The sequence below is a fragment of the Arvicanthis niloticus genome, chromosome 7 (genome assembly GCF_011762505.2).
Source record: "Arvicanthis niloticus isolate mArvNil1 chromosome 7, mArvNil1.pat.X, whole genome shotgun sequence".
Lineage (NCBI taxonomy): Eukaryota > Metazoa > Chordata > Mammalia > Rodentia > Muridae > Arvicanthis > Arvicanthis niloticus.
The window spans coordinates 12,108,817-12,122,221 of record NC_047664.1 but is presented as its reverse complement, the minus strand read 5'-3'; the positions used below and the strand labels follow the sequence as shown (position 1 = coordinate 12,122,221).

The 13,405-nt window shown below is 47.6% G+C and overlaps 1 protein-coding gene across 2 annotated transcripts in view; it reads left to right on the top strand.

Moving 5' to 3' along the window:
• Positions 1 to 11,549, top strand: part of Nos1ap (nitric oxide synthase 1 adaptor protein) — a 273,616-nt gene extending 262,067 nt beyond the window's left edge. For both annotated transcript variants that reach the window (XM_034509272.2, XM_076937935.1), the window contains exons 9-10: positions 6,229 to 6,394; positions 7,776 to 11,549. In XM_034509272.2, the coding sequence (XP_034365163.2) occupies positions 6,229 to 6,394; positions 7,776 to 8,191 (582 nt within the window). In that variant the 3' untranslated portion in view covers positions 8,192 to 11,549. The remainder of the gene's footprint in view (positions 1 to 6,228; positions 6,395 to 7,775) is intronic.
• Positions 11,550 to 13,405: the final 1,856 nt, after the last annotated feature.

Below are 13,405 nucleotides of genomic sequence, written 5' to 3'. Positions count from 1 at the left end.
TTCTATATAAAGGTTGGAGTCTGAAGCCAGAGCCAGGCAGGATCAGGACTTACGTGGGTAGGTGAAGGTGATCAGGAAGAGGGGATGGTTGGAGAGTTATCTAGGAAGGCCACTGTATGCACCAACCTTCTGAATCTGCTAGGCTTGACTGCGTGCTTAGATTGCCCATGTTCTGCAGTATAAGGAACAGGCTTCTCTAGGAAGAACTTACTGATCCTTCTTGTATGTTCTGCCTACTCTTCTGGCTCTTACCCAAGAGTGAAGCAAAGCCCCCTGGCAGAGTGATTCTTTCCTCTGTACACTTTCAGGAAGCATCCGGCAGACTATCCTTAATAAAATCTGCAGTGGTGTGGCTTTAAAGAGCTCTCTTGTCATCTTGCCCTCACTGACACTACCCGAGGCACCACAGCCTTGTGGGTCACTTGGCTCCACATTTCAGGAGACTTGGAATCAGTGGGGTGCTGATCCAGGGTACTAGATAAAGCCTCAGAGGTGGGGTCAGGGTGGGGAATCTGACTCTGAAACCAAAGGATATGCCAAGAAAGGATATGCTGGTGGGAGGGTTTACAGGTGTATCCAGAACAGTGACAGAGAAAGAGCTTGTCACTAATGGCTTCTTATGTTTAGAGGGAAAAAAAATCATTCTTTTTCAAATGAAAGAATCCATCTCTGGCTAATGACAACGTGGCAGTCTGAGACTCTCCCCCTTGGGATGGGGGATGACAAGAACAAGGCCTGAACATTTCAGCCCTGGCTCGCCCAAGGGTCAGAAGTTCCCAAAGTTTCCCATTGAATACAGATCCATTCTTGAAGCAATTCTCTTTCAGCATAACAATTCCCAAGTAATTATTATTTACCCAAGAGTAGGTCTGATGCATATTCATGCTGTTTTATTATCAGAGGGCATCTGAATTGGAAGTCAGCTCAGCTAAGTGCTAAAGGGAACCCAGTTGCAAGTGTCTGCTCTGCGTACAGTGTTGTGGCAGTGGAGGGAAGCACTCAGCCTACAGTCAGTCAGACCCCTCACTTACCATAGGTCTACTGCAGTCCGGACAAAACTCAAGAGTGATTTTCTGGCATAGCAAGTATCTGTCTTAATCAAACATCCATGCCCCTGCTCTATTGCCTAATTGCCTCTCTCCTAGAAGACAGCAAGTCTAAGAAAAGAGTACAAAGTAGAGTTCCAGAATCGTTTCACAAGCATCAAAGCTCCAGGTGTTTTACCGGGTTGGTCAGCCCAAGCCTCTCATAAACTCAGAGTCTATTGGATCTAGTTGTCAGTGAGCTGCTGGACTCTCAGCTCAATCAGTAATGTGATAAAAGGCCACCATAGGGCATCAATGCCCTGTATTAACACAGTGACTTTGAGGAGAGTGGCAGGCTTCCAGAATCTTTCAAATTAGGCTTAAGGTCATTGATGGCCTCTCAAACATAGTCCTCTGCCTGTCCTTGCTATCCACCTTGGTTGGTCTCTGGCCACCTTCCTTCTGTCTGCATCTTCTATACTGCCAAGGACACAGTAGGGAACGATTGGACCTCTCAGCTGACCCTTGGCTCCTTGGTCCTGCAGATGGGTTCAGTCCTAACCCAGCCTCTTCAATCTCTCTTTCTCCATAGGATCTATCCAAGGCCTTTCTGTTATTATCTCCATCCGTGGGTTACATAAGATATGTAGGTCAGCTGATGATAGGTTTCCCTGGCATCGTTTCCAGGCCTGCAACAGACCAACTGTAGCATGCTTGGGTCTTCTGCAGGACTGATTCGTTTCTGATGAAAAGTCAGCTTTTACTTGTCGCGTCAGACCTATTGCTAGCAAACTGCAGGGTCGCTGTCTTTCACTGGACTCTCATTGGTCCACAGAATTCAGTATGTCATCTCAGTGTTTCGGGTGAGAGCATAGTTTCCATTTCTCTGAGCTTCCAAGCCTCCGTGTAATGCTTCTCAACTTAAAATCTAAGGGTAAGCCCCAGTTTCATGCAGCTATGTGTGCTCTTAAAGTCGCTTGCTCCATTCTTTATGTCCCCAGTGCATTTGCTCTCACACACCTGATTTGGCTGTTGCCTCTATGCCCATATTTAGTTCCTTTTGATGCCGTGACTTCTTCTAAGGCCTCCAAAGACCTCTTCAAGCCTCACCTCAATTCTTTCAGAGCTGATCTTGAACATGCCTTCCTTGGTCTTAAACGCATAGGGTCCTTAAAGACTGTGTTAACCAACTCCTAAGTATTTCCAGGTCATTCTTCAGTGTGTAAATAGTGAATTACCCCAGTCCCTAGGAAGTTCTCCCGGCCCAGCATGAGGCTTGCCTGGCTGCCTTTGATTTTCTCGGCTTTTACAATGGACCAGAAGTTCAAGGGTGTGGGTGAACATATAGCCACACCTTGAATCGTACCTGGGATGTAGCTGGTGCCTGCATAGCTGCATGCTGGGCCTGCCTGGCTCCAGGATCGTGGCTGACAGCGGTTAAGTGGGCCAGATCTGTTCATCATTTGCCAAGCCCTAGCCCAGCTCTTGGGAAAACCATAGTGAAGCTCGTTGTTGCTATTTAAAGAGCTCCTTTACCTGTTGCCACTTGTACTTATTTAGGAGCAAGTGATTTGTTATGTATGCTTTGTGCTTTGTGGTTCTATGTGTGTGCCGTAGTTAGAGGAACAGTGCTGAAATGCTCTGCACCCCCACCCCCACCCCCCAGGCCCTCCATGTCGCATCTGTCCTTGTTGCTTCTCCCAGTCCCCAGCCCTGCCCAAGTCCCTGGCATATGCATGCTGAGACAGCGCTGCCTGCCTCTGCTTCCGTCTGGTATGAGGAGGGGGTGGGGGGCGGGGGCGCAAATTGCTCTGGTTATCTCCACTGCCATTTCCATGTGCCTGCCACTCCCTAACTTCAGCCTGGCCCTGCCCCCACTTCTGATGGAGGAGCTGGAGTCCAGGCAAGTAGGCCGGAGAGTGAGTGAGTGGGATGGTGGTCTGAGGTGGCCGGGTGGGTTGAGGGTGAAGTGTCAGAGTTTGGGGAGTGGTGCAGAGCTGAGGGATCAGGGTTGGTGTTATACATGTTGTTCTGGGATTGGGATACAAAGCGAGACACCAACACTGCATGTGACTTAGTGCCACATTGCTGTGTCTGTGCCACCAGCTTAGTCTGAGTGGAACAGTCAATGCTCAAGGTAATATAAAAGTACTGTGGGCAGTTTTGTGAAAAGATATTAAGTTCTTTGTCTATGACTGGGGTCAGGGAGGGCAGACAAGGTGGCCCTTCTGTTCCTGTCATACATTGAGAAACAGAGACCAAACCAAGGGTAACGCTAACACTACCTGATTTTGATACACCAACTCCATATAAACTCGGCCTCAGCATTTGAAGAAGTCTAAGCTGTGTTGTTCTCTTGACCTGGGGTTAGTTCTACAGCTCAGAGCTCTGATCCTCATGCCTGATGCCACTTCTAATGGCTGCAGAAGCAAGTGGCTCATTAGTGCTGGCTTGGGCAGTGACAGCAATATGTTGTTTCTGTGCTTCTGGAGCTTAGAAACATCTGCAGTGATACAGCTCTGCACTTGCAGAGGTAAAATCCTTATGTAATCTGGGGCAAGAGGGCACTTACACTTTGGGGTGTTTGTTCATGGCACTTAATGTCAGTGGGTTTTACCAGAAGCATAGTATTCAAGGGTACTCTCTCAGGTGTCGCTGGCACTCTGCCTTTGGAATTTGGACACCTGCCGAAGAAGCATCTCACCTAATTTCTGCAAGAAGGAACAACTTTTTGTTGTTGTTGTTATCCTTCCTAATTCTTAGATGTCACTATGGGGATCTGAGGACTTTTCTCAGTGACCCTTTAGCAAGTGGCCCCTAGTGTTTACGGCTGTCAATCTAAATGCAGGTTCAAGTGTCTCCGCCCCTAGCCAGACCTCTTCATTGACAGTGGGGCAGCTGAGACCCAGAGAAAATTGCCTGTAGTTGTCTCAGAAGTAAAGACTCCAACACGCCAGCTGCTAGTACCATACTTGCTTTCTAATGGTCTATTCTGCTGGGATGTTGCTACCCAAGGGTGTAACAGGTGTGTAGAGAGCTCACAACAGATGCTAATTTATGGTGTGAAGCCATGTTCCATATTTCTGTCTTACATTTCTATTTGATTCCAATGTAAGTAGAAAGTGAGAGATCTGATCGGTAGATGGTAGATTCCTTTTAAAGGTACTCTGATTCCATGTAAGTAACAGTATCGGACAGTAGAGTTTTAAGCTTACCTGTCCTGTGAGGGGGTACAGGTAGGGGGTTCCCACAGCCATTTCCCTGTTTCTTAGATTCAGTAGGATTTAGGGGAAGTTTCTCCATGCCTCAGTTTCCAAGGAAGCTATAGATTTCATAGCCACCTGACATCGGGCTACAAGGTTACTGACACATCTTTTCCTGGTGTCACCCCTCTTCAGATCCCTCCTGTGAATGTTATAGAGCGAGGGGGGTGGGAGGGGGTGGGGGGGTGGCATCCTGATCAGGATGAGAGCTCTGTCCTCAGCAGTCCTTTATGGAGGACAAATTTTCTTTAGATTCATTAGGCATCTTCTCCCTGGGGAGGGATGAGCCCAACCTTGAGGATCCACTAATGGAAAGTGGCAGTAAATCTCATTAGTGGCTCTGCTCAGTTCAAAGCAGAGCCAACTGCAAGGTCAGGGCTTAAGAACTGGACAGAGAAGGAAGCACCCACCATATCCGAATGTAATTTTCTTAGTACTATGTCCCGAGAAGGCAGATGAGGAGGCCTATAGATGCCTTGGTCAACCTCAGAAAAATGTGAATTTCTACAGCATACTCCTTTTCAGAAATCAAGAGCATTTTGCCTGAAAAGGAGCCAGCAAATGCTTTCCCTCATCCGGCTTTCTCCTCTGCCCTACATCCCACACACGCTGGTTCTTTGTCAACACCAAGGTTTAGGTCCGGAAAAACCATCTTCCCTATAGTCTGACTTGCTTCCAGATGAGCTAACTCACCCATTCCCTTTCTCCAGAGCCTTCTAAAATCCTCCTGATCTACTTCTGAGTACAAGAATGATGTTTGTGTGATCACTGGCCTTGTACCTATTTTCTTGAAGCCAGAGTTCTGGGTATAATTTCTCCCTCTCCTCCCACTGGTTTCACCTCCAAGGTGAAATGGAATGGCCAAGTAAACACCATTGCCAAAGAGCCTGTTGAGTGTGCCATGGCTGGTCCCTGTACCACAGGAATATGAATAAATGAGGTGCTCACTATAATAACCTCAGCCTTTATATGGTTGTCAGAAGAGCACTTCTGTAAGTCACTCAATAAACATTTAGCCCCTTCCGGGAAGGAATCAAGGCTCTATGGGCATCTGTTGGGAATAAGAAGAGAACAGGAAGACAGAAAGGCTGGTACCCAGACATAAGACAAGCTGTAATAGAACCAGCTCACTAAGCAGCATAGTTGTTCTTCCTGTGTCTTATTGCACTGATGTTCAGCAATTGGAAGGAAAGATTATAAGATTATGGGTGGCAGGTGTGGGGAGATGTTGCGATGGTCTAGTTAATATGTTAGCATTTGCATTTTATGTTTTAATTGATTTGAGACAGGGTCTTGTTAGGTGTTTCTGACTGGCCTGGAAGTTGCTGCGTAGACTAGACTGGCCTCAAAATTGTCCTGGTTTCCAAGGATGAGGCTACTTTTGTTTTTTAAAACGATTATGGGTAAAGCTTGGTGTGATGCCACATGCCTGGAATCCTAGCACTGAGGAGGGACAAACAAGAAGATACCTGTAAGTTTCAGGCCAGACTGGTTCCTGTGTAACCAGTAGCAGGCCAGCTAGGGTTCTATATCAAGAGCACCCATCTCAAACAAAATGAAGTTAGTTAGAAAAGTGTGCTGTGTGGGACCTAAATGGGTTCTTAAAATAGAGATGGAGGGTAGTTTATCCACAGGAAGTGAGAATGCCGTCACTATATCTTGCACTTGGCATGGGACCCAGAATGGTGCCTGAGTGACAGACACATCATGGCCCTTGATGCATATAGAGAGATCCACAGGGCTGTTGAGCCTGTCTTCTCTTGGCTATTTTTCCAAAATTACAAACCTAGGTGCCAGATTTTCCATGCAGGGTTTCTTCATCTCGAACTGAATGTGGAGAGGGGTCCTGGCCATCCATTGGCAACTGTCATTTATATTAATGTCCCTTTCTTTTCTTTGTCCCTTCTCCTCTCCGTCTCCCTGCGCCCTCTTCTCTCTAGGTTCACTTGCTGAAGGACCAGTTGGCTGCTGAGGCTGCGGCTCGGCTGGAGGCCCAGGCACGAGTGCACCAGCTCCTGCTGCAGAACAAAGACATGCTCCAACACATCTCTCTGCTGGTCAAGCAGGTGCAGGAGCTGGAGCTGAAGCTGTCAGGACAGAACACCAGTAAGCCAGGGTCCCATCTAGCCTTGGTACCCGTGTCCAAGCTTTATAAAACAAGTTATTTCCACGAGCTCTGGGGTGCTTTGCTTGGAGCCTTTGTGGTGCCTTTATATTTCAGGAGGACACAGTCAGCATTGTTATTCATCTTTACATCTCATGAACTATAGAGCTGCAGAACCAGAGTGCATCTTGGCTGCCTTCTATCCACTACTCAAACCTGACCTTGAAGGTTCCCCCGGAGACACAACCACATTCATCTGCTCTCTCCTGGCAGGGAGCTTAGCCACTCTATATTCAAAAAAGCCCATTTCTTCCTCAGAGGGATTTCCCAATGAACATGTACTGAGTCCATATGGGGCAACATGTTGTGAGCTCTGGGGGACCTACGAACTCCTCCGTGGTTGATTCTCTGCCCTATAAAGTTCACTCACTGTTCTGTTGCACGGAGAAGTGTATATCCATTCAATCGATAAGGTAGCTTAGTAATTATAACCAGAGTAACAGTAACCAGACTGTATAGTCCCTGGTCTGAGATTCTTTGCTGCTTCTATACCAGATAACTCCAAGCTGAACTGGGAAGCAAAAGGCAGTCTAGGTCCAGGCCTTCATCGTAAACTTACCTATTGGTAGTTCTGGGTATGCTTGAAGTCTGTCTTGACTGTGGTCTGACAAATCCCTGTTAGTCAGTAATTACAAAAAAATAATTGTGAGAGTACTTTCTTTTTAATGTGTAAGCTTGTTTCTTCTCCGTAGTAGTAGATGCTGTTAGGCTCCTTGCACAACTAAGGAAATACACACACTCAGGGAGCTTTAATATATAGCTCAAGAGTCACACCGTGAGCAAACAGTGAATGACGCCTAGACTCATACTTAGTCATTGCAAGTGTTTTTCTGACTATACTAGGAGTCCCCTCAAGCTACCCCCTTAGCTATTACACAGTCCAGCCCATTGAGGTTCCTCAGCAGTAGTCAAAGACAGGGCTGAGCATCTGAAAGGTATAAGCTGGGAGCCGCTGTGTGTAAGCTAGTGTCTACGTTCCTCTCTTACAAGGTTCCACTGTTACCCCTTACTTGGAAGGAGGTTGGGTTGGTACCTCAACCCCCATCACAAATCCACTCCAGGGCATTCAGTAGCCTTCCCAACTCTCTGAAAGCTGCTCTTCTGTAGCCAGGTGCATCTCTGATGCTGCAGGGTGAAAAAGAAGGAGTACTGGATTAATCTGTAAAAACCTCTCAGTGATGCTACAGAGTCAGTCAGGGGAGGCGTCTTTCAGGAACTGGAGTTGTCAGATCCAGGCCTTTCCACACTACAAGGTCTAATAGTTGAGCTCACATTTGAAGCCTTGCCTAACCCTGCCCCTCCTTGCCTTTTGTTTCCCTGCAGTGGGCTCCCAGGACAGCTTGCTGGAGATCACCTTCCGTTCAGGTGCCCTGCCTGTGCTCTGTGAATCCACCACCCCTAAGCCAGAGGACCTACACTCACCACTGCTGGGAGCTGGCTTGGCTGACTTTGCCCACTCAGCAGGCAGCCCCTTAGGTAGGCGTGACTGCTTGGTGAAGCTGGAGTGCTTTCGATTCCTCCCACCTGAGGATACCCAGCCAGTGGTACAGGGTGAGCCGCTCCTAGGTGGCCTGGAGCTCATCAAGTTTCGAGAGTCAGGCATCGCCTCAGAGTATGAGTCCAACACAGATGAAAGTGAGGAGCGTGACTCATGGTCGCAGGAAGAGCTGCCACGCCTGCTCAATGTCCTACAGCGGCAGGAATTGGGTGACAGTTTGGATGATGAGATCGCCGTGTAGGTGCAGGGCAAGGAGCTGGTGAAGGTGGCAGCATGATGCCAAGGGGGTCAAGTCTGCCTGTTCCTGGCTGGGGATGCCCAGGGAAAAGCGCTGCTAAGAATAACAACCAGGGCTGAAAGTGTAGGGTTTCAGAAGAGGGTTGGGATTTTGCTTTGAAAGGTAAATGGGGGGAAGAAATTGGATTCCTTGAGACAGGAAATCAGCACCTGCATTCTGCTAATGGTTGGCATCACTGAATGGGTTGGAGGCAGGGCTTTCCAGAACCCAGGGCCTTGGGATGGGTCGTCTTCAGAACCACAGTTCTGGAAGGCCTGTTGCCCCCACTGTGATAGTCAGGTTTCTACTCAATCTGGCTGCCATGTCTCAGTGACCTGCACTCTCCTGTCTCTGTGGTGCAGACCGTAAAAGGAAGCCATTGGTACCTTCTCAGGTACTTAGTTTTTGGATATCAGGATTCTACAAGTTGCCTAACCCTCCCTTAAGCTGTAGAATAACTTCTCCTGGCCCTGGCTCAGAGTGTAGAGGTTGGATGATTCCCTGGGCTGCTGGGAAAGTGAGGCTCTGCCTTTCAGTGAGCTTGGAGGTGACAGGAGTCACAAGTCACAGTGGATAAGCTAGGAATTTACACTAGCTGGGTGTTGGATGGTGCTTCTGAGGAAGCTAGGAGTGTTAATAGGATTGAGGATCCTGCTGGGAGAGCCTAGGGGAGGGTTAGCCTAGGGGAGGGTTAGCCTAGGGGAGGGTTAGCCTAGGGAAGGGTTAGCCTAGGGGAGGGTTAGCCTAGGGAAGGGTTAGCCTAGGGAAGGGTTAGCCTAGGGGAGGGTTAGCCTAGGGGAGGGTTAGCCTAGGGAAGGGTTAGCCTAGGGGAGGGTTAGCCTAGGGAAGGGTTAGCCTAGGGGAGGGTTAGCCTAGGGGAGGGTTAGCCTAGGGAAGGGTTAGCCTAGGGGAGGGTTAGCCTAGGGGTGCTGCTGATGGTTGCTGCAGCTCATGTAGGTCTGATTCTTCAGTTTGGAAACCCTGTGACAATCCATCTCCTGCCTGCAACCCAGCTCATATAAATGAGGCTAAGAACTATCATAATATCCCCTTTTCTTGCCTCAGGGGCTGTGCCTGCCTAAGCTTTGGCAGTGCTATGCCTTTGTGTAAGTCTCAGAGACCCAGAACCCCCTGCCTTACCTCTCTACTTGTCCCCTCCACTGGGCTGTAGTGGTCAATTTTTACTGAAAAAGAAGAAAGAAAAAAGATAGAAAGAAAGAAACAGACATAAGCTGATAGCTGAGACTGTCTACCCTTCAGAATCACTGCCACTCAGATCAGATCAGGGACCACAGCTGTGCCACCCCAGCCTATCTCTCTGCAGGTACGTGCCTTGAGCATAGGAGTTAAAAGTGCGAACTTAATCTCTTACCATCTAAGCCTTGCCTAGGGGTCTTCACTCAGTAATAAATAGGCTGGCTAGGCCCATGAGAAAAATTTCTTTTCCCCTGTAAGACATTAACTGGTTAATAGATTTTTCAACCCCGGAAGAGAAAGCTGATACATGTTTAAAGTCATATGATGTGGGGAGGAGGTCATGTTCATCCTGGACAAGCTGTAGACCAAACTGCAGTGTTATCAGAGGGAGTTGCCGGAATCGAGTTCTTCAGCCCCAGCTTTGCTTTGAAATGTATCTAAATTCAAGCATGGCCCCTTTTATAGCCACAGTGGGGTTTCTTTTAAATGAAACAGTTAAGTAGTCCAGTTAAAGGAAATTAGCACAGCTTTACATTATCACTCCCTAGTGCGTGGGGGTATCAAGAGTAATAGAATGGGATGACGTACGTGTGTGTGTGTGTGTGTGTGTGTGTGTGTGTGTGTGTGTAATAATAGACTGTGCTTGTGTGTATGTGTGTGTAGTAATAGACTCTGTGTGTGTGTGTGTGTGTGTGTGTGTGTGTGTGTGTGTGTGTGTGTGTAGTAATAGACTGGGGTGGGGGTGTGTAGTAATAGACTGGGGTGGGGGTGTGTATGTGTGTGTAATAATAAACTGGGGTGTGTGTGTGTGTGTGTGTGTGTGTGTGTGTGTTGGACATGCTTTTGGACTTCTGAAAAGTGACTAGAAAGATTCTCCAGGGTGTTCAGATAAACAGGAGAGTTGTATCCTTTTCCCACCTTGATTTTGTTGATGAGGTAGAATTCTGTTTGTTCATTTTCTAATTAACCATTGGAAGGAGGTCCATATACATAAGGAAGGGAGAATTCCAGGTGTGAGGTCAACAAAACTGGGGGCAGATGGTGGGATTCAAGATAGGCTGAGCTGAATTTACTCAATCCCAATCCAGGGTTCCTGGAGTCTAGGACCTTCAGATGTATCAAAGATACCTTTGTGTATCTGAGTGAGTGGGTGGTCTGTTTCCTCAAAGTCTACTTCCTGTGAACGGGGTGGGGTGGGGGGGTGAAAGTCAAATCAGAAACAAGTGGAAGTGTGTGGACTGTGGGTGGAAAGGTTGTAGGATACAGTGAAGATGTATGTGGGCAAGCTGATGGTTTTTAAAACTCTGAAAAGGAAAAGGAAGGAATGGAGAGTTGGGAGAACTGGTGAGAGGGGTAATGGATTGATCGATGCTGTCTTGAGACTCATGTAAGACTTTTGCCCTTGGTTTCTGTCTTCTTGACCTTCCCCTTTCCCTGATTAAAGACTTCCCTGGAGAATTCATTCATGTGCCATATGCTCCCCAGTAAGACCCAAATCTGGACACACTTGGTATGCGGAGATGGGTAACAGATCTAGGGGCCTTGTGGGGTCACCAGCCACCGACCCTCCATTTAGGCCAATGGACAGGACAGGGAAGGTCACGGACCTGATTCCCTGGCAGCAGCATCCTTCTTGCTTCTTGCTCTGCTAACTCAACTCTGCCTTCCTCCTTTCAACCTTCTACTCTGCCCTATATGGAGGACACATGGACACCAGGGGTTCCATAGTGGTGCCCACCCCAGGTGCAAGAAAGCTCTTGGGCATACAAGGCTTCACAGTTGCAGAGGCAGGACAGATCTCTGCACAGGATGGACTGCACATGGGAACTGGAAACTGTGTTCCTTACATTCCTGCTTCTACTGATGCTGTCTGTAAAAACCTTTCTGAGCCTTGCTCTCGGCTGACCTTGTTTACAGATTGTGTTCCTTTATTTTACTCTTTGCTTGACTGCTCTCCCCTCTCCTCCCTCCCACCTACCCTAGCCTTCTGCTTCCTAAAACTGTTTTGTCACTAACTGTTGGGTCAGCTCTCCAGGAAATGGTTCTGTTGATGTAAGTGCACTTACCCTCGGATGTTGTCACTAGTTAGTGGCTTTTGCTAAATAAACCTTTCTTATTTCTAAAAGCTTTCCCATTGTCTCTACTTACTTCTTCTATTTAACCTGCTTCTTCTGTCCTCCTCCCTTATACCCACTTCTTAAGCCAGGTATCATCAGATCTGGGACACAATATAGAAAGAATTCACACTGGCCAGTGGTAGCACACACCTTTAATCCCAGCAGTTGGGAGGCAGGGACATGTGGATCTCTGTGAGTTCAAGGACAGCCTGGTCTATAGATCAAGCCAGGGATAGAAAATCCTGTCTGGCCAGGCAGTGGTGGTACACACCTTTAATCCCAGCATTTGGGAGGCAGAGGCAGGCAGAGTTCTGAGTTCGAGGCTAGCCTGGTCTACAGAGTGAATTCCAGGACAGCCAGAGCTACACAGAGAAACCCTGTCTCGGAAAAAAAAAAAAAAATGATTTTAGAAAATCCTGTCTGAGGAAAAAGGAAGGAAGGAAGGGAGGAAGGAAGAAAATAAATTAATTCATATTTCTCAGAGGAGAGGTGCAAGGTGGATCCTCTATTGCAGGGCATTTAGACCATTCCCGTGGGGTTAGGCTGCATTAACTGGAAGTAAATTTGTTTTCCTGGGGGACATTTGACAGTGTCTGGTTACTTCATCATCTCTCATAGCTAGGAGATGGAACACAGAGGGCAGAAATCAGGGATCCTACCACATAGGACAGCCCTGACAAAGAGGTACTCAGCCCAAAGCCATTAAAACCGATTGCAGTGCCCTAGTCAACATCCAGTTTTTTGGACACTTCTGACCCCAGTATTTTCAGATTTCAGATGCCATTAGAACATGACAGTAGTAGCAGTAAGTTCCAGCACAAAAACACTATGTCATTGTTTCTTCCATAACTATGGTCAAGACTATTTAATTTCACCAACCCCTGGACTCAGGGTCTGAGATACCTATTTGGTAGTTGCCCAAATGGGCCCATTCCAACCAAGTTTTTACAGGGAACAGACAGCCTCCTTCCCATATCTTCCTAGAAGGATCATAGCACCAGGGATTCACAGATGAATCCTTATACCTGGGAATATGAGCCTCCCAGCATAGAGCAGAAAGAACATTCCAGAAATGGTCTGTAGAGTCTCAAAGCGCAGCCCATTTGGGAGGCTTTTCTGACTTCCCAAAACTAGGACTTTAGGCTGTTTGGAAGGCAAAGGGAAGGCTGGGAAGACTGACAAGGTTTATACACTATTTATTTTCTTCTGACAGTGAAGTGAACTAAGCTATTTTCTCACTTGCACACTGGAATGGTAAAAGCCTCAGCAGAGAGTACCTGTCAATGCCCCAGGGTACAGTAAAGTGTGTATTTAGTGTGCGTCCTCCTCTACATTCCAGTGCTGGTAGCTCCAGGCATCTGCTGGGCACCCCTTTCAATGTGCTGAAACCACATGGAACTCTGTCCCAGAAAATTTCCTGGAGTGACACACTGTACATTAAATGCAAAATGTGGGAAGCATCTTCCTGTCCCTAGCAAGAAGACACTGTGCACTGGGTGGATAGTGATGAACATATGCTGTGGTCCCTCCCACCCCCAGCAGCTGCTTTTCCTCCTGGCTGTTTGGAGAATGTGATGTAGAGGCCCCAGAGCAAGGAACATAGGGTTGGCAGAGAATCAGGAGCCAGTTCCCCAGGTGATGGTGAAACCAAGAGTGGCCTCTGCTGTGTGTGCTTCTCACTGTACTTGCTGAGGAACCATATCAAAGGACCAGGACACATGTGAACAGTCACACATGTAAGAAACCACCTTCTAGAGTTCGGTGGCTTTTCCAGTTAAGAAACAGAGCAGGTAGTAGTAACGGTCCCCAGTCACTTTTCTCTCCCTTGGGCAATGGTATCCATGGAGTGATGTCAAGGTTGCTT